The sequence below is a fragment of the Apteryx rowi genome, unplaced genomic scaffold (assembly GCF_003343035.1).
Source record: "Apteryx rowi isolate R43461 unplaced genomic scaffold, aptRow1 scaffold_463, whole genome shotgun sequence".
Classification (NCBI taxonomy): domain Eukaryota; kingdom Metazoa; phylum Chordata; class Aves; order Apterygiformes; family Apterygidae; genus Apteryx; species Apteryx rowi.
The window spans coordinates 201078-222264 of record NW_020450720.1 but is presented as its reverse complement, the minus strand read 5'-3'; the positions used below and the strand labels follow the sequence as shown (position 1 = coordinate 222264).

Here is a 21187-nt window from a genome sequence, read left to right as displayed (position 1 = left end):
TGTCAAGATCTCTATTGTACTGGAGGCCCCAAAGATTTTGTACTCCAGACAGAGCCTCATGAGTGCCAAGTAGGGGGAATAATGATTTCCCTAGACCTCTCTGGCTAGGCACAGGCTAATATAATCCAGTATGTGGTTAGCCTTCATCTCTAGAGGGGCACACTGCTGACACATTCAAATTGCTCCCCACCAGGACCCCCTTTCTTTTTGCTGAGAGACTTCCTAGCTAGGCAGCCTCCCAACAAGCACTGTTGCATGGGGCTATTCCATTCCAGGTACAAGACCTCACTTTTGTCTTTGCTGAATTTCCTGAAGTCCTGTAAGTCCTCCTCCCTTCCTACTGCCCTACAGCACCAGTCCCTTCAGTTTGGTGTCATCTTTGAACTTGGTGAAGGTTCTGCCCTATCATCCAGTTCATTGATGAAGATGTTATTAACCCTGTATTTTAAAGAACTGTCAGTTTTATTCTCTTCTTCAACTTGCCCACCCCAAGTTAAAACCTGCTATCTGTAACTTGTCATACCGAAAACCCATCTTTTCTCAAGTCCCAAAACTGAAAACAGCAGCTCATTAAATAAATCCATAATTTTATATTTCTCCTAAATGTAGTGACATGTTTTGATTATTTCTCTTAGAAGATAAATGAAATTCAACCAATCATTGCAATATTGGGAATCCTACAACACATACATGGTGAACATTTAAATGCATTTCCTAGTCTATTTGACACAACTTCAGTTACTGCCACCTACCTTAAGACTGCTGATTGTGCTAAAAAACAGCATTTAAGGAATATGCACAGTTGGATTCAGCAACTTTAGAAAGTTAAAAATTGGATATTATGCTGTCTAGCCATGCAACTCCTACAACAACTTGTAACTTAACCTTCTGAGCTTGAAATATATTAAAGAGCAACAAGATGTATTTCGAATCCACAAATACAGGAAGCTAATATTTAACACCTTACCTAAATGAGGAATATCCATTTCAACTCCATCACTGAAAAGTGGTGTTTTTAACCAATAGGCTGTATCTTGTTCCTCAGGGGACACTGGAGGTCCTTGAAGCATGCCACCAAGACACCGTCCAATAAGAAGAGCTACAGTTCTCTCTAGATCAACAAGCCATACCCAAGACTGAGCAGGCTGTGGTAAGGGCACTCCAGCAGGGTCAATTAATTCAGGTCCACCTAAAAGTATTAGCAATGAACCGCCAAATTAGTCAGTCAACATTGCCCAGAGGTTAAAATCATTTCCAAAATTAGTAAAATTAATTGCAAATCTTATTCATGTTTGCCAGTTAATAGCAGATTTACCCCTCAGTCAATAACCTGTAAACTGAAGAAACAGCAGTTAGGACCAACAGATCACTTAACATTGGAATGTCATCGTCAGTAGAAGCCATCACCATTCGTGGCATGGCTATTCCTACTCAATGAAGTAAAGGCTCTTCTAAATTTTGCCCAAGTGTATACCTTGCCCAATATATATTTCTCTGGGTATCTCTGGGCAAACATGCCTAGATAGATGATACAAGCAAGATTTTCTGTCTTCAAATTCATTATCATGAAGGACTGCAACAGTGCTCTTCTTCAAGTTGGTTCCTGACAGAGTTTCTAGTATCTACCTTCTTACCTCACTATGGGAGTTCATTGATTAACCTAACATCTCACTTGGGATTTTGTCATCCTTCTAATATACATCCAATTACATCCTTACTACCATTTCTTCTTATAAGGAAAATTCCACAATTTCACTACCACCTTTTTAGAACAGTATGAAAAAAACAGTTGGTCCAATTATGGCAAAATAAAATACCAAGGTTTTTTTGTTATTTTCCGTTCAGCCATTCTGTTTACCCAAAAAGAGCATAACAAAGTATTTCTCTGTGAACGGCTTGTGGCTGCTTATTGTGAAATAACAGTATCAATTTATTAGCATCTTGTTGGGTCTTTCCTTTCATTACGAGATCTTTGGGAAAGACTCACAGTACAAGACTGTGTTGCTACTAACGGTTTAATTCTGTGGTTTTCCACTCATGATTTACATACTTCGCTACAAGCATGCTCTTCACTGCATACTGGTAACATCACTCTCAATAAGCAGAAAACTTTGCCAAAGATACTTATGGAAAATTCAATAACTGCAAAATAAGTGTAACATCTCCTATGCCAAGTTTCTATCATTTTACTCCAAATTTTGTATTTCATTAACACCATAACTTTCTGGTGTGGCTTGTTCGGAAAAGGTAAGAGATAATGCACATTTATTAACTTTAGTTTTATCACACTACATAATAGAAAGCAAAAATAGTATTTGGACATGAAGGTAAATAACAAAATTAGGGTGTCTTTTACAAACAGATGACAGTATTTTCATGTATTATGACCTTGATATTTTGAGTTCAATATATATTTTCCATACCCCTCTCATATTCCCACTCAAGTCAATACACATTCTGGGCTATCAGAATTAAGAAATTTGCCTGTAGCTCAAATATTTTATAGCAAGGGACGTTAATACACTTAAAAATTTTTAAAAGTTCCACTATAAAAAGTTTTTTTTAATCATTCTTTATTTTTCAGATTAAAAGTGTGTATTTATTATCCTTACCATGAAGCGGCCATTGTAATTCTTGATCTTCTAAAAGGGCTGCAGCAGGTAACAGTCTATTAAGACGATCTAAAGGTGGCAACAGATCTAGCAGGTAACTCAGCAAAGGCCGAGCTACTGACACTGGCAGTAACAACAATGAGTTGACAATCTGAGAGAGCATACTACCAGCTGCAGACACATAAATTACATCTATAGAGGAAAAAATGATTATAATTATATTCCAAGCACAATATAACACATCACAGAAAATTGCATAAAAATATCTCAGCTATCTCAAAATGTCTCAACTGCACATTCTGAACTGGAGGTTTTGTTTAATAATTATAAATCCATTCCATATTTTCCTTCTGTACTTTTCACTAACTTAAAAAACCTGACATCTAGAACTAACAAAACTGAGATGACCGTGGAGACAGTATCTTCTCTACTTTGTACTTTTCTTATGTACAAAGTGTTCTATCAAAAGCATGAACTAGATGTTATGCCAAGGTAGGCAGTCAATCTCCTCTTTTTGGGGAGGTGTGGGATGTCTACTTTATACAGATACAGGGAAAATAAACAAGTGTTTTAATTATTCAGATCTAAACAAGCAATAACTGTCAGGTTAATTCATGGCTCTAAGCTGATGGTGCCCCCATTACTTTTTCCACAACCATTTACCTCTTAGTTTTTCCCCAACACTACCATTCCAAGAGCTTTCCTTAAGCAGTGTTGCAGAACGGGAATAGATATCTGTAGCATGAGGCAATAAAAGCTGAAGATGCTTGTGAAGCAGAGCTACACTGCTGGAATTCTAGAAGGAAACAAACAACCAAACATAGTAATAATAATATAAATGTATTTAAGGCGGTTCATTATTTCAAACATTCTAACTTTCAAATACTTAGAAGATTTTTCACAGGAATCTTATCCCATTTCTGTGTTCACGCATACTGAAGAATTTTTTTCCCTAAAAAAAAATACAAATAAAGACACACACCTCACTAACACTATTGATGTGACAATAAGCCAGCAACTGTTTCTGCAGTGAACATAACAGTTCATGAAGATGAGCAGGCTGGCTGTTTTCTGATGATGATGTACCCAGTAAAAACTTATCACTGTTTTTTTCCAGCTCTCCAAAGGCTTGATCCTATTTAGACAAAAGAAAAAACACCCATTAACTCTGTCTTCAAATGCTCTAATACTTTACTACCATTGTAAAATAATTTTTTTTTTAATCTTTAGCATTACATCTGTGGTTATCAAAGAAATCAGATAAAATCAAGTAGATCATGACTTAACAAAACTTGAAATTACAGTCATTTAGAACGTCATAGAAGTCATTGTGACAGCTGTCAAGAAACCATTTAGAAAGGGTATTTTCAGATGACGAAATATTTTTAGTTCAACTCAAAGAAGAACTGGATAAAAGAATACTCTCTCTCTTCCTCTCCCTCTCCCAAATCACAACATGTCAAAATAAGTAATATCCTTTTAGAATTTGTTGTGGCCTGATAAATAAAATGTTTCAGATTAGAATCCTTCCTTGCACAAATCCAGGATGGCAGTAAAAAGACCGGAGGGTAGAAGGCTGCTCCACTTCATTCTGAATTCTATTGTGAAAAAATGGGGTTACTTTCAAGCAGATAGCTAAATGTAGACAGCTGAATATAACAACAATTGGAGGTCCACAGAAAAGAATTAAACACTACCCACCTTGCTGCTAAGGAGACAGGGATACTAAGCCAGAGAAGCAAAGACCTCTAATTTATTTTCTCTGTTATATTCAGTTGGCTAGTTGAATAACAAGATGCAAGAGTCAGTCACTTGCTCTTACACTCCTCTAAATTTTTCATCAGCCTCCACTATTCTGAAGCTAAGAGCAATAATCCGTATGACACATTATAATAAGAAGGCTGATTTATACTTGCTGAAATACTGTAAGGTAGTTTCCCAAGTGTCAAGTTAATTAAATAGACTCCCATTCCTGGTGCCTGTCTATCTTTCTCAGGTGGCTGAGATTATATTGGCGTAAAGGGTTCTATACAAACATATACTCATTTAATGTGTCACATTCTATCTTCCAAAAAATTCTGGAGCCGGAGTAACAGCTACAAAATATTTTAGCTCAATATGAAATCAGCTACATCTATGCAAGCCAGGGTAAAAAATAAATGCATCACTAATAACACTGGATTCCTAATATTAAAGAGAGCAAACTAACTTTAGTCTATTTCAGGAGACAAATACATGACACTGCTGTTTCAGATAAACTAAAAAGAACATCATTTTATGTAAGTGAGAAAAAAACTTAACTCTCCAAAGCATTCAAAAATAATTGACATTAAAAACAAAACTAAAAAAAAAAAAGTAAATACAAGGCCTAAACATACGGTATAGAATCCCAAATTTCTTAGAAGAGTCTTCATTAAAATTTCAGCTAGATGAGTATCTGGGTGACTGCTCTGGACAGCATATGTCTGATCAGACAGATTTCCATAGCTGATGCATAATGAGGAAGCTTCTGTGGCATCAGACGGTGAGCTATAGCCAAGCAAAGAAGCTACATGGGTGTGATCTTGTAAGCTTGTCAGAATAATATCCAATTGCATTCTCTAAAGAAAAATATTTAGACATGAAAAAAATTTCTTGTTAATGAAGACAAAGTAATGGGCTAACAGCAAAAATCATCAAGCATTGTTAAGCAATAAAAAATTTTCTAGTGAGACATGGAAATAGCTGAAAGACTTTACCAACAAAATCTAGTTTTTGTTGCAGATTTTCAATATTAGAGAATAGATAAATATATTGAATTAGATAACCATGCCTAGTAAAAATCCACCCGAGCGAGATTCAAAGAGCTAGATCAGATCCTAGATCAAATGCTTTCTCTGACTTGTTCTAATTATATTTTTTCCTCCAATTATGATAATCTATATATAGGAAGAAGGAAAGAGGTAAAAAGCAGGACAGGCAAAGATTAAATCAAGGGAGGTRGCAGATGCAGGGTAATGATCTTCAACTTTGGCAGGGTTTCCCACTCTTGCTGGTTCCTGAGAAAAATAAACTTGTTCTACGCTAGTAATTGTCAGGCTTTTTAGTTTGTACCAGTACTAATCTTCAGAAATCTTCAGAAAATTAGAATTAGAAGATTCTTCTTCATAGTTTTAGTAACAGTGTAAACTAGTCTATTCAATGGTATATGAAATAGGAGACTTGATTAGGATCCTATGCGTACAGAACTGAGTAATAGTTACTCTCATTTTTTTTATCCAAGACTGTTGCTAAAGCTTCAGCTGCTACTGACATCAAGACAGGAGTGGAAGCTCCTTGAATTTCTTTCCTTCCATTTTCTCAATAAGGTGTGCAAAAAGAATATTCCAACAGGATACTCATATTGGAATGTTTGCTGTGTGATGGCACATCATTGAAGGAAGAAGCTACGGGTTGACTTTCCTTTTTTCATGACAACATGTAAGTAAACGTTGGGTGGTGGGGAGGAGAGAAGGGAAGCAGAGCTTAGCCTGCAGCACAGGACGCTTCCCAACATATCACTGAAGCAAATACTTACTTATATATCATTTGCAAATGTACACGCTACCATTGCGGTTAGAGGCATGACCATGAATTAAGAAAAAGCAGACATCCATATCCACTGAAGAGGTACTCTCTAGATTTGGACTGAGTAACAGAGTAGCAAGTAAAAAGCTTCATGTTCTACATTTTACTCAGTCCTAACTTGTTGGAGGATACTGGGCAAGTCTCCTAACCTGCATTAATTTATGTTCAAGAGAAAAAAAGGAGCATCACAATCATCTTTGCCAAGTACTCTGAAATCCATGCATGAAAAGCATTATACAGAATATAGTTAAATTTCTGTTACCAAAATTTGTTAATTTGGCTACGATTCAACAATAACTAACCTTCAAACTTGTCTAGATACTCTAACACAGTGATTCCTAGTCTTTTTGTAGCCAAGCTTCACTTGAGAAAATGTGCTCCTTACCTCACTGGATCCTGGCTGAGCCAGGCTACTGAGTTTGTTAGTTGGACTTCATGCTGCATCCACCTATAATGTGCTTGCACTCTGCAAATGAGGCTCACCTAACTGTTCAAAAACCCCTGTTCTAGCAGAAAATCAGACAATTGCTTCTTTCAAAGCACAACATATTTTTACTTGACCTTACCTGTCCTTTTGATAAGCTCTCCCATCTATCAGGACCTTGGGGTAGGAGAGAATGTAGTAATTCCATTCTCTCTCTCAATGGAGGAAGTAGCATGGTTGCTCCTACTGAGAGTGTCTCAATTACAACCTAAAATTAGAGTATCAGAAAATACCTCAATTTGGTGGGGAAAGAAAAATCATCAACTCATAGCATTTTTAGAAAAAACACATCACACATGTTATATCCAAAACATCCACATAACTTTATTTAAGGTAAACATTCTAACACATTATAGCATTGTTTTTATTAAAAGATACAAAGATACATGGTACCCTGTAGAAGCGAGTGAGACTAACATATTGTCAAAAGAATACAAACTTTTTTAGATGAAATTGTAATCATAGTAAATCTTCTTTGAAAATTACACTAAATTAAATCCCTGCATTACACAAGTTCATCCCATTTTTCAAGGGCCACTGTACAGTAAATAATATGAATAGGTGGTTCTTTCTGATCAGTATCTGAAGAATTCTTTTTGTATTGGGAATTCACATTTCCCATAGATCTACAATATAATTTTCACAGCTCTGCCCAGCAATTTTCCCACACCTGCTTTAGAATTGTGATATTAAGTACTATGTTCCACAATTTTAATTCTATAGATTTCTTATCATCAATTTCCACTGAGAGTATAATCTTCTATTTCTTTATTGGAGCCATTAATAAATAGCAAAGAGCCGATGTCTTGGGCATAGACTCCATATACTACAGCGGGAGGTTCTATTTCATTTAAACACACTCTAAAAGCTATTTGACAATGTGTTACTCTTCTCTTCTCAAGCAAACTGCACAGCGCCTTTCCTTCAAAGTTGTGGAAAAGTTGCCTAGAAGCCTGATGCTGTCAAGGTAGCATCATGTCAGCTCAAGTATCAGTAATCACTACGAGCTTCCATGATCTATTTTATATTTCTTACTCATGCTAATTTTTCCACACACTAAAATTTTTAGGCTCTTTACTAGAAACAGTAATTAAAATGATGGGGGAAAAAAGCAGCATATTAAAATTCTTATGCAAACATTTTCCTCTGTTTTTGCGCAGAGATACCATATATTTATATCATACCAAATACTTATACCATAAAATAGTGATGGTGATTAAATTTCTAACTTTAACCAGTAAAATTAGTAAGTCAGAATCAATTTCATCAGTGACGCCTTTAAAAAGTCAAACTGAGAAATTTTTAAACACATTAAAAAAAAAAAAAGTAGTAGAATTTTCACATGTAAAAAAACCAGCATTACTTACTTCCTGAATTTCATCTGGGACAGAAGAGTCCATCAGTCTAAACAACAAATTTCGAAGAGGACCAGCTTGCCGGCCAAGAATGCTAGTAGCTACACCTCCAGCCAGTGCAAGTGCAAGATGATTAGAAAGCAGCTTCAGGCACAATTTAAGAAAATTGTGATGTTCCCTACAAAAAGAAACATGTAACTTWATCTTTTCCTACTATCAGTCTTACTCCTTTTCACTTATTTGTGCACTATGATTTTCACTCACATTTTATTTGCATGCCAGAAAGATGAGCAAATAACAACCAGGACTTTAAATAAATTCCCCTGAAAACCTACTGCCAACCTGCTTAATGAAAACAAAATCATAGATCATAGGAAAAAAGTCTTTGTAGACAATAGTTTCAAGGGACATTCAGTTTCAGAAGACAAAGTCCCATGAAATAAAGGGCAAAGTCCTTCCAAAATAAGTGAACAGACAGACAGATACCTAAATTCTTCATATGAATGAAAAAACAAACCCTTAGAGAAGTAATAAATGTACTCTCAGAAGATTTACAAATAAAACATTTGAATTAAGAAGGAAAAGTCTTGATATTAACTTCCAGTCCCACTTCTTAAAAAAAAAAAAAAAAAGTAATCTTGAAAAACTTTCTTGTAGCAAAGGCAGAGTTGTGAAGAAAAAATTCACAAGAAACTTTTATACTCGCAGTTCTCCTTGCAAAAGTCAGTGAGGAGACATTCACGCTTACAGATGTTATAGCAATACATTTAGAACGTTACCTTTGGCATAAGATCCAATCTGAAAGCTATAACAGCAACTACTGATGATTTGCCAAGAGGCTGTTTTAGTCAAGATGGTACTATCAAGATGGGCTTGGTTTTGTTCCATTTCATTTTCTGGAACTCTTTCCAGAAAAGAGAAATTGGTGGAAATACATAAAGACTCCGAAAATCTGGAGGAAGGAAAACGCTCCCTATATACCTAGTTCAAATCTCTCTAGAAGAAGAGTGACATGTCTTGCCTACTAACCTCACATTTGTGAGAAGCAACTTGCATTTTCAAAAACCGATATCTATCTTCAAAAAAAGAAATGAAACACACAGAACTGATCGTGAAATATCATCTCAGATTGTCCACTACTAGTCACTGTCTGTAACAGCAATAGATTGCTGCAGCTGAAATGCTATGCTTCATTACTAAGTTTCAAAGACAAATGAGTTCCTAGAACAACTGGACCAACTCCCTAAATTTGGTCATTCAGATGGAAAATAGTTATGTTATTTGACACCACTGGAATGACAGAGTCATATGAAACCTTTTAAAATGCCTCCCATGCATTCTGAATTGCTCTTACTTCTCCGGAGGAGATCAGATACCTTGAGCTACTAGAAGGCATTACCCCCCCACACACACACACATACTAAAAATGCTTGTAGAAAACTATCCCAATTCTTTAGACAGTAAGAAGGCACTGGGTTTTATCAGTGCACCAATTCCAACTCAAAGCGCAATGGCAACCATACATCTTGTGATTTGAGCACCATGCACGTGTTAGTCAATAACTTAATGATGGATTGATTGATGGATTATCACTAAAGATTTTTTTTTCTCCTTAGCCTAAGAGTAAAGGAGAGCAAGTAGGCACCCACTGAAACTGGTTCCAAGGTGAAGAACTTACAAAGCAGAAACAATGTCCAGAAACAGTAAACGCATTTTAATTATATAKAAAAATGTGTTTTAAAGGATAACTCCAGGAAAATACTTATTTCAGTGCATAATTAAAATAAATTCCGAACAAAAGATCCTGCTACAGCTTGAAGCACTGAAAAGTTCCTGTGCTATACAAACAAGCAAAATACACCTGAAAGAGCAAAACAAACCAGACTTCTGCTTGTTAAAGAAAAGACTGACCAGGACCAGACCACACATCACTGCTGCAAAAAAAACAACAAAAAAAACACCACTAGAACTTGCAAATGCTGTATATACCTTGATGAAGGAAAAGGAAGAGGGGGAATTTCACTGTTAATTTTGTCACAGTAGTGCTCAAGAAAAGAACGAAGATGTGAAAAGGTACTTTCTTCAAGGTCTACGCAATATGGTCTGTGCCATGCCACAACTTGCCTGGAATCAAACATCAAAATAGATTAACTATTAAAAGTATTCAAATTTCTGCAATAAGCTAACAGTTTAAGTAGGTTCAGCGAGTACATGCTTGAACGAACCAATTTTTTCTCAGAACAAACTAATATGATTGAGGCAGACTAACTTCCTCATCCTTGCAAGTATTTTCTGCTCTCCCTTCCGTGAAGGTCTTTACAAATTAAATACTTTTCATTTAAAAACAAAAACACCTACAATGCCACAAATATAAAACTGTATGTATTTCAGCTGATTCATGCAAAAGCTGTCAAATACAAAGCTGTTTTAGTATAAATGACAGACTATAAGGAGATTTTAATATAGGCAGAATTCAAAAGGGATAGCATCACCCAATACTATTTAAGTCTTACTATTTCTTTAACTGAATTTTCTAACACAGCTCCTTTTAAAACAGTGCATCTTGAAATTCTRTTTGAATATCTTACAAATATTAAGAGAATTTTTCTATTCCTTTATGTGTTAGTCCATATGTAAATCTGAAGTTCTACCAATTTAACTACTTGGACATGGCTTTGGTGTAACAATGGCTTGTTTCATTTATCATAAATTAGTAACTAAACTATCTATTTAAGTAGCTGTTTTTAATTTAGCTTAACATGTAACCATCTAGAGATTTGTCCTAAAATGTTTTACTTCAAACATCTACTAATTTTTCCAAACTTCCCTATTTCCCAGTCTTATGCTTAGTTTCTTCTCTGTCACACTAAAGGAAACTGCATAAACCATACACAATGCTGCCAGAAGCACAAAATAAAAAATACTGAGTTGTTTATCCCTCCCTCTCCTAACTTGTCAGTTTTAGTAAGCAAAGGTAATTTTTGTCTAATAGCAGGTTAGTTTGTAAAAAGTACTATTATTCAAATTATTAGTGCTGCTATGTTTTCACTTATTGCAATCTGTAGCAGTTAAAAAAACAGAAAGACTCTCCACTCCCAAACAATAAAAACAGAATACTTTAAATAAGTTGTGTATGATATGGTTAGCATCTTCAGGGAAGAGTCCAAGAGTGTACTCATACAAAAAGATTATGCCAGTCCCCCAAAGTAATCATTACCTGTCCCTTGGAAGGGCTGTCCAGGCGAGGCTATGGGAGGTTCCTGCTGAAATTTGCTGAATTGCAACTCCATCTAAACCACTTACTTTCTTCGGTTTAGTAATGGGGCCAGTTGAGTTTCCCTGACCACATTGTCCCATTGAATTGTTACCCCAAGCATAAACTTCATTATCTATAAACATAAATAAAAGAGAAACAAAACCTGAGGTACAACCACTTTCAATCAAGAGGAGGATTAAATGTTTTTACACCTTATTTATTTTACCATGAGAAAGTGCCAAACAGTGGCTGTCACCAATTGAAATATCAACTATTCTTGTAGCTGCCAGTTCTTCAATAAGCTTGGGTCTGAGAGCAGTTGCCTCCGAAGAGCCACAGCCAAGACACGCACCACAGCCCCATGCATAAACCTAGAGTAAACAAACCACAAAATACCAATGTGTCAAAGATGTTATTAGTGATCATCAAAAAAAACTATATACTGTGGTTGGATACACAAAAGTGTTTTTTTGTTTTTAATATGGAATATGAACTTCTCCTCCTGAAGATAAAAAAAAAAAAAAACTCTAGCATTTGAATATCATTACATAGCTATAAGAAGAAGGGAATTATCTKGATGCAGTGTAGCTGCAAATGGGAACCTCATGTCAGTTTCTTCCACAAGTAAAGCTGAGGCTCAGTTTTAACATCAACTAAGATGACTGATAATAGATACTTCTCAGGTTATTCAAAAAAACCGTAACCTAATATTAAATCATATTCTAAACTGTCTTTTCTTCTCTCCTCTAATACCCATGGTAAAACATTCTTGCTAAAACACATTTCTCTAATCTGAACTCATATTTTAAGGATAAAGTGGAATCATACATAGTTAACACCAAACATTGAAAGACACTGTTTACAGCACCCAAAGGCCTCAGAGACTTGTTGCATATTATTTTAAGCCAAAATAATAAACACTGAAATAATAAATCTACACCATATTTTTCTTAAATACCAAGTTTCATCATTTGAGTGAAAACTTCTTTTTGCCCACCTGTCCTGTTGATGTCAAGGCAAGTGAAGACTGGCTCCCTGCACAAACTTTCCGAATAAACATTCCTTGCAAGGCTTCTATAACTTTAGGTTTATATACTCTGTTTGTATCACCATGACCAAGTTTACCTATAAAAGAAGGAAACACAAGTAGAAAGTGATTTAAGTATACGAACTATGACAATAAGAAGATCCCCAAAAGAATTATTTTCAGACTTTCTAAAATGTCAGAGTATTTTTTTAAAATTAAAATACATTAAGAATTTTTATAAAACCTGTATTCACTTTCGATGATTACAGAGTTCAGGAAATGTATATGTATTCTACTGTTTTTAAAAAATGGAATATTAATTGCATATAGCTACACTATTCATTGTCTGTTATTTAATTACTAAATACTTTCAAAGCACTAAGGTTTTTCGTATTTGGCAAACTAAGAATAAAAAATTCCTTACTCCTACTTTAAAAAGCAACTTGAAAAAACCTTTCTATGTTTTTTCGTAACAGTTGTGTGTATTTGTGCTGACAGTTTATGCCTTTCAAAAGGCATTAATGTTTTTATTTCCCTTTAAGTTTCTTTTGAAAACAGCTTTTCATCTCCACAACTTCACCATTTTCAATCAATGACCTCAAAAACAAGGACTTTCACTACACCATGTGAGAATGTTTTGATAAAATAATGTTCCTCAAGAGGAAAGAGGAAAAAAAAGCGCCAAACTTGAAATATACTATAACGAGTGATAATTTCTACAAATGTTGTTTTAGCTTTCCAACATAAAACAGTATTAAGTATCACATTATTAACAGCTATTTATTATAATACAAAAGCCAAATGTAAGTGTTTACACTTTACTGAAACAAAAAAAAGTTTTGAAATTTTGTGAAGGTAGAGATGCCTGTCCTGTTAAAAACTGATTTTTCATTTGAAACTACAGAAAGAGGAAGAAAGAGGAGAGGGAAAAATTATTTACACAACATACATGAAATTCAAATTCCTACCCAGTTCTATTAACCATTAAGTCCAGCTCTATGAGCTTTTTGTAGTCTGTATTTTCCTCTCTTCCCACACATACTAGGATAGGAAGCAATAATACAGCAATTTTAATCCGAACAATATAACAGCATAACCAAATTTGGTTAAATAAGGGAATAGTAGATAATGAATGAGTCCATGCTTGACCAAGCAGCTACTGGTAACAAAGGTTAGAAGTTCTTCATTTTTTAGAAAATGGGAAACATTTCTTCAAGAGGCAGTTTCAGTCCAACAGCTTCATTATACAGATATAGGTATTGCCGTATCAAATAAGTAAGCTTATTTGAAAGTTATCTCCAAAGCATTTTTCCCCAAATGGTTTACGCATTCACTGAGACTTCTGCTTGATGAAATCCCTCTTCTTTCTATGATATATGAAATCCATTTTTAAGTCTAGCCTGGTAGTTAAGCTTGTTCAAATGCTGTATTTAGATTTTATTAAAATCCTTTTCTTGAACGACTACCAAATGACAAGAAAACAAACTGCAAAGAGTATTTAGACTATGAGGTAGATGGAATAAAATGAAAATTACCACCAAAATGTTAATTTTACCTACCGTTATCTCCTCCTCCAAATGACCATACTGTTCTCCCATCTTTGGACAGAGCTATTGTGTGTGAACTACCACAGGAAACTTCTCCTACATTGCTAATATCTTTTACTAAAGTTGGAATGTTGCGGCTGTTGCTGTCACCATGACCTACGGAAAAAAGCAAAATATATTTTCTTCTTTTGGTGAAGATTTAAATTAAGCTCCGTTTATGGTTTGTAATTTTAGTAAAATTTTGCTAACCAGTATGTGTTGTAATCACCATAAATGACAGATTTGTGCCCACTTTTCAGCAAGATTTAATGGAAGAGATCTACAATAAGGCTAACAAACGTTTTATTTTTGTAAGACATACTGCAGAACATTTGTTCATACCTTACTGCAAATACACGTACAGTATCACTACTAGACACAGGAATTCTTCCAAAAACACCTAACGAAGTTTCATATGAAAAATTTTAAAGTTACCTAATCTTCCAAAGTCTCCTTCTCCCCATGTATACAGCTCTCCATCTTCCGTAACAGCAGCACTGTGTCTGTATCCAGCTGACACACAYACAACAACCTACATTAGAGCAAAATTAAAAATTAAGTTTTTAGACAAATTGAGTAGGTACTTTGATTCAGATTATGAAAGTCAACTTTCAAAAGAAATCTATATAAATCTGCTTGTTCACTCATGTGGAAAAAGTACATTCCTAAAGTAACCCCTGCAAACTTTTCCACTTAGTATTTGATAAGCAGGAGTCAATACACCTAAAGACATGTTTTTATATGAAACTGGTCATGACTTATTTCAAGTAAATTTAAAAGAATGATATCTTAAGGTGACCTAGTCTGGCAGCATCAAAAAGAGGTGTAAGTGAATGTTTAAAATGTTGGCCAAAACGTAGACAGATAGGGAAAAGAAGGCCTTTTAGGGCCATACACAATTCTTTCTTCAAATGAGGTAAACTACTATCAGCCATTAAAAAGTTGTATACTAAAAGCTACAATGCTATAGCTAACAAGAGCAATGATATTCTGGATTTACATTGCAGTTCAGCAAAAGCAGATGAGCTAGTTTTGCTCTTAACAACAAGAGGTTTACTGATGCAATGTTGTCTAACTCACATGCCCAAAGGGCAGCCACAAGTTTAAGTGCTTTGCTGAAACAACTCCAACTTCAAAGAGAAATTTAGTTAAAACACAGATTTTTTTTTTTCTTAAGAATTTATACATTTCAAATTTTACGCAACATCATAATTAAAAAGAACAAAAATAAGATTTCTACTATATAAAACATACCTTTCCTTGCAGAGGACCCTGAATAAGTTTGGGATATTTCTGAGTTGAACTATTTCCATGTCCTAGTTTTCCATAGTCACCGTCACCCCAGCTGAAGACTTCCCCTTCTGTTGTAAATGCTAAAGTGTGACCATCAGATCCTTTCGAAGATGACACTTTTTTGATAGACCTATGAGGCTCAAAAGTCAATTTTTTCAATGTGGACTGGTTATTGGAATCACCCAGTCCTAGTCTCCCATAGCTGCCTTTACCACAGGCTCTAACAGAACCATCCGTAGAAATTACAAAAGTACAATATTGTCCAGCTTCAATCTATAAACAAAAAAGGTTAAAATAGTACAGAAGAAAGATTAGATAAATGTAAAATGCACCTACAGGTATAGAAGTCTGTATTTTTAACAATGTCATTTTTTTTATATACTCCTTTCAATATAAGACAATGTAAAACTTGAGGAGAATTTGGACTTCAGCAAGAGTAATTCAAATATAAAAACATTTTATGAGCAAACCTATTTACTTGAGGTAAAGGATGAAAACAGTCATGAATCTATTTTATTTATTTGCATTTCTTCTACGTATTATAAAATCTGATCCTGACTTTAGGAAATCAAGCTAAGTAGAAGCAAAAGTAAGTGTCATATCCAAAACAGAAGATTTTTCCTGGCACAAAAGTAGTGAGCAGAACTCAGCCTGCCCTCAGGTCTGCAAGATTCTTGAATGGAAGCGGACAGTCTTTAAAGACTATCTAACATACTTCATTTCTTAAGATTAAAAAGCCAAAGTAACAGCTTAATAAAGCACTGTAGGTTCTGTTTAATTTTAACCAGTGACAAATGGTCTACTTCTATAACATTAAAGAAATACGTCAAATACTAGACATACACTTATCATTTGAGACTATGCATTTTAATTACAAAAACACCAAAGGAATAAGACCAAAAGTGCTGCAGAAAGTAAGAACTTGTCTGTATCAGAAAGTCAGGGCACAGTTGAAGAACAACCTCATAACAAACCAGCTACCCTGCAATAATTTCCCAAAGGGATCTTAACACACAACACGTGTAAAGCAGGTTCAAAGCTGAAGCACAAAGGCACTGTGTATCCACATCAGCAGTCAGCACAGAGCAGGTGGTGTATTGCATGCCGACATCCCTATTTACTGTGAATTAACTTCTTCATATAGACAAATTCTACAAAGATAACTAGTGAATGTTAAAGCAAACTTTCTTTATCCCAGTGATAAATCAAATAAATATGTTGTATGGGTGTGTACAATATTATTTAAAGAATAACATGCAGATCACTCATTCCACTCGTGTGTATTAGCGTGTTGTTTAAGGTCAGGTTTTTGAATGCATAAGTTTGCTTTATGATGCCCAGTCCTGCAGTCCCCTGGCATACAAAATATATCAGTGAGGTCAATAGAAACAATTTCAGAAAATGTACCTAAATTGTCTAGTGACAAAAAAAAAGGCTTTTACTTAAGTCAACACTGCAAAGCCAATACAGCAACAGAAAAGCAAACTATTCTATTTTGTGTAACGCATCAATAGAAGTGCTAAGTTACAAGTGCAGAATCTGTGACTGAGAGCAGAAAAAGCATACTGTATATTGATTTCTAGAAAGCTAAGTAAGGTTCGCTGTGCCAGCAGTTAGCCCTGTTTCAACATTTAAAATAAGCACACTTGATATGAAAACCACCAAAGGAAGAGATAACTGCATAGTTAGGGTATCTTTTAAACAACAGTGAAAAAATTAACCACAGGCAAACAAATTCCTCTCTGCAATGTGATTTTTCAGTCATGTTCTTGTTACATAGACATTGATCTGTGTTGTGTCATTAAGAAGGGAATGGAATACTTTTTCTGGACAGCATAAGTGAGATACTTTCAGTAAAATAACTTGTGTGATTAGTTCTGAGTGTCATACCCTCATTTGTATTATGACTTAACACTCAGAAATAAAGTAGTATTTTCCAATTCCGTACTATAACTATGAAGCTTTTAATGTTACTATAAACGTCACTCACTGTCTGTGCATCAGAAAAACTTGGAGCAAGCTTGGGTTGAAGTATTTTCTCTTGTGTTCCTTCTACCAGTTGATGACTGCTGTTGCTGCCCCAAACATACACTTCACAAGTCTCAGAAACAATGGGAGCATCACCCGTTTGAATGCTGTCAGGACTGGCACATGTTCTTGAATAGTCTGATGCCATTCGACAAACCTATTAAAATGAGAGATTTATTACACAGTACTATCTTCATTTATTTCCATATACTCACAATAATCAATGTAGTTTTACATTTCCCTCAATACGATTCTTTGCCTAAAACATAACAGTCATCACTATATCATCATTAACTTGTCCACATTACTTTGTCTCTCTGTATCTTAGTTTTCCACCTTTTCTTTTTTGGCCTTCCTCTCTCCTCCAGTCTAACTCAGTAGAGATCAGATCACACCCACATGCACACACCAAAGAGATGGGTGTGGAGGGAGAAGTAAGTACAACTGCCTTAAAGTCAGGGTTCGTTTCAAGACATACCTCCTCAAATAAACACAGAGCTGCCTCATAAAGAGAACATAAGCCATCAGATGTTCTCGTTGGCTCTCTCCATTGACTTCGATCAGCCGATGATCCCTACAATTTTTAAACGTTATTGTGAGAAAAATACTTCCATACAGCAATAGTGCACCTATATAAAACACATTAGGGATTTGCTCTTAAAGTTAAAAAATTACAGTATCTGTCAAGTAAACAGAAGCAAAACATCTTTCTTGTCCCCCCTCAACAGCGAGATCTGCATGCATCTCAGGATTTTAAAAAGTGCTGGTAAGACAATCTTACTTATCTTTTGTGAAAATACTTGGGTTTTGAGTTAACTTCTCCTAATACTGTTTTGTTCTGAAATGTATATGGCATTTGTGTTGTTTTAAAGTAATTAATATTTAAATAATAAATTACTAATCATTATTTTTCTGTTTCACAAATCCTCCACATTTTGGTCTGTAATTTTCTGTCTATTAAAAAAAAAAAAAAAAAGGTTGCCCATCAGGACATTCACTCCAATTCTCCAATTTAGATCTTGCCCCCACCACCCTTTCCTCATGGTCCCCATTAGGCAAAATAGGGCAAACACCAGACTGCAGTCCAAATAATCTGTTCTGGCAGCCCACTCGGTCCCTTCCACCATGCAAAAGGCACACACCCTAGCACACCTTTGAGTTTGAGGTCTGTATACTTTCACTTATCTGTAGATGCGGTATAGTCTTTCTCAGTCAAAAGAAAGAAACTCACCTAATACAGTGGTTTACATTCTACAGGAAGCAAATTTTAACTAGAGAACAGTGTGAAGAAAAGATAACCTGCAACTAGCTAATGTGAAAGGAAAATAGATTGTGCTCAAGTTCTAAAAACCAACCCTGTTAAAAACAGTGAAATGTTTTAAGGTCAGTTGGTCCAATCAAGAATTTGATCCAAGTCCTCCATTAAAATACCGGATAGTTGTAGTAAAACTACAAACAGCTCTACTCCTTCCAATAAACCTGAACATAAGCTGCAACATAAACTGTACATTACTATCTTGTGTTACTATGGGTCTATAATCAGTGAAATTTTTTCTAATGTTTTTATAGTAGTGTTTTAATAGTCCAGACAGAGGAAAGTAGGGCTGCTTATATAAAGACTTACGCATTCTCCATCATCAGACATCCAAAAAGTAAATTTTTCTATTTCTTTAAAAAAAATTTTTTTGTTTGTTTGTTTATTATCAAGTATTACAAGCCTTAGGGGAAAGAAAAGAATGATCACTTCAGGGAAAAAGTCCTTCCCTGTTTCAGTTTGAGCATCTGAGGCTGAAGCTTACTAGAGCTTCCGATCGCATGTTGTGCAATAATTTCATGGCTTTAAAAAGAATATTCGTCTAGGACCAAGAGTAAGCACTCAGCAGAAGCAGCTAGCAGTACACCAAAATTTTAAACAATTTAGTCCATTTTCTTAGGGCGTTAATTTCTGGGCAAAAATGCTAAACATCTCATAAATCTTTCTGATTCTTAAAAATATACAGCAAATGCCGAGGTTAATTGGAGAGAGGGGATGTCCCCTATTAAATAACTCTGAATAGGAAACAAGGAATACTGCAAAATTTTCAATTCTAAGCAAATCAAACATAAAGCAACTCTTTAAAACACAGTTTCATACTTTCTATCTTTGTTCTGAACTTAAAGTAAAGTGCAATATGGCCTTGATTTTTGCCTTAAGTCATAGCATAACACCAAAAGTGACAACAACGCGGATTGCTTTGTCGCGTCATCTCCTTTATCTGATGAGGAAATGCGGGAGCGGAAGGGAGGAAGAAAAAAAAGGTGAGTAACAAAACGAATACTTAAAAAAWTTCACAAAAAACAATCTTTCTTATCTAGCACATTAAAACAAATTATTCAACTAAGAACTACCACATATGGCATTTAGCGTTAAGAAACTGTGTTTAAAGTTAAGAATGCATCTACACTTGCAATGGTGCTGAAAGGTACGAAGGAAAAATCAAATCTGGTATACCTACCAAAGATCGTCGCATCTGCGTTAATATACTCATAAAGCAATCAAAGCTGATCATCCCTTCTGGACTTTGCAGCATCTTGGTCTTCTCCATGGTGTTTACTACAGCTGAAGCACCTAAAGCCATTTCAATCCATTCAAGAAGATACCGCAGGGAACCTCGCTGGGCAGCCAAACCAAGAAGCAATTCAGAAGCTAATCTGCGACCTAAAGTGTCTGCCCCAGAGTTAGGAATTGTTACTCCTTTAAGAAACGTCGTTACTTGTGATAAACAGTCCAATCCCATTGGTGGAATCTTGCTTTCATTTGCTAAAGATAAAGGTGGTAAAGAGCTCACCACTTCAATTGCGGTATGGATAACATCATTGCAAAGACTGAGGCCAGGTCCTGATGCAGGCATCATCCAGCTTTGCCTTAGCAGTGCAAATAACAAGCTTAATCCAGTCCGAACTCCCATTTCTATGAGTGCATCTGTACTTGACCTGGGACGTTCGCTGACAGAATGTACATCTGTTGATCCAGAACTGCTTTCTGGCGAATGTTGCTGTTGTTTCACCTTTCCCTTATCATGATATTTATTAGAAAGTGCATAGAAGACACGCTGCAACACAAGGAGACGTTTTCGTAGTGCTCCAGCAAATGGAGAGTCCGAACATACCATCTTAGCCAGTGCCAGCTGGCTGCTAAGAAGGGCATCCAAGTAGTGGTCCTGCTCATCACTAGATAGAGATTCCCGTTCAAAATCTGGTAACTGAGGTCCTTTCAGGCACAGAACCTGCTGAGGCAATGGCACTACTTCTTTATTGCTGACTAACTTAGAGTACAGGATAGAGACTCCCTCCCTCGTTGCAATAGATTCACTGTCTTCTGTGATCCAGGAGCTGTTTAGATGTTCAAGCCATTTCAGCTTCACTGGCGGGACCATAGCTGCCATGTTTGTTTAGTCTTTTGCCATCAGTCCTAAAGATGAAAAAGAATTGTAAATGGGTGCATAAGATCATCCACAGAACTCAATATTCACAGTAGAATAAATCCATTAATAAAGCAAAGAGTAAAAGTTTAATCACCAAAAATCAGCAAAAGTTTCATCGTTTTGCCAATGTAACTGCTAGAAACTGGCATTCTGATCAAATTCTAGCAGAATGGTTTAAGAGTACAATACAAAAGACATTTTGCAGATGAATTTTGATCTTCATTTCAAGCAAATAAGTACATGCATATTTGCCACTCCCTTCACACACTGTAAGAATTTTAATGCAAGTCTACATATTCTAAATCCATATGCACAGAAATTCAGTGCTAAAATTTTCATTGCTGCTGGTGATTGTATTCACACAAAGCAGATTTAATTCTGCTATGTTGCAATGAAAGCACACTTTTAATATCCTCTAGGAAAATTAATATTCTCTTTACTGGCAGCAAAAGTGAGGACAAATATCTCAAGAAATG

At 35.5% G+C, this 21187-nt stretch overlaps 1 protein-coding gene across 10 annotated transcripts in view; it reads right to left on the bottom strand.

Moving 5' to 3' along the window:
* The window catches only part of HERC1 (HECT and RLD domain containing E3 ubiquitin protein ligase family member 1), an 87761-nt gene extending 67063 nt beyond the window's left edge, over window positions 1-20698 (bottom strand). For all 10 annotated transcript variants that reach the window (XR_003255508.1, XM_026077855.1, XM_026077859.1 and 7 more), the window contains exons 1-17: window positions 19743-20698; window positions 17726-17821; window positions 17210-17404; window positions 15181-15492; window positions 14362-14458; window positions 13900-14043; window positions 12311-12438; window positions 11540-11684; window positions 11275-11446; window positions 10047-10181; window positions 8070-8235; window positions 6785-6910; window positions 4991-5212; window positions 3595-3747; window positions 3276-3408; window positions 2613-2804; window positions 968-1189 (exon numbers count right to left, since the gene is read on the bottom strand). Coding sequence is in view for 9 of the 10 variants with exons in the window: in XM_026077855.1 (XP_025933640.1) it covers window positions 968-1189; window positions 2613-2804; window positions 3276-3408; window positions 3595-3747; window positions 4991-5212; window positions 6785-6910; window positions 8070-8235; window positions 10047-10181; window positions 11275-11446; window positions 11540-11684; window positions 12311-12438; window positions 13900-14043; window positions 14362-14458; window positions 15181-15492; window positions 17210-17404; window positions 17726-17821; window positions 19743-20672 (3568 nt within the window). In the remaining variant the exon portion in view is untranslated. The remainder of the gene's footprint in view (window positions 1-967; window positions 1190-2612; window positions 2805-3275; window positions 3409-3594; window positions 3748-4990; window positions 5213-6784; window positions 6911-8069; window positions 8236-10046; window positions 10182-11274; window positions 11447-11539; window positions 11685-12310; window positions 12439-13899; window positions 14044-14361; window positions 14459-15180; window positions 15493-17209; window positions 17405-17725; window positions 17822-19742) is intronic.
* Between the last annotated feature and the right edge of the window lie 489 nt (window positions 20699-21187).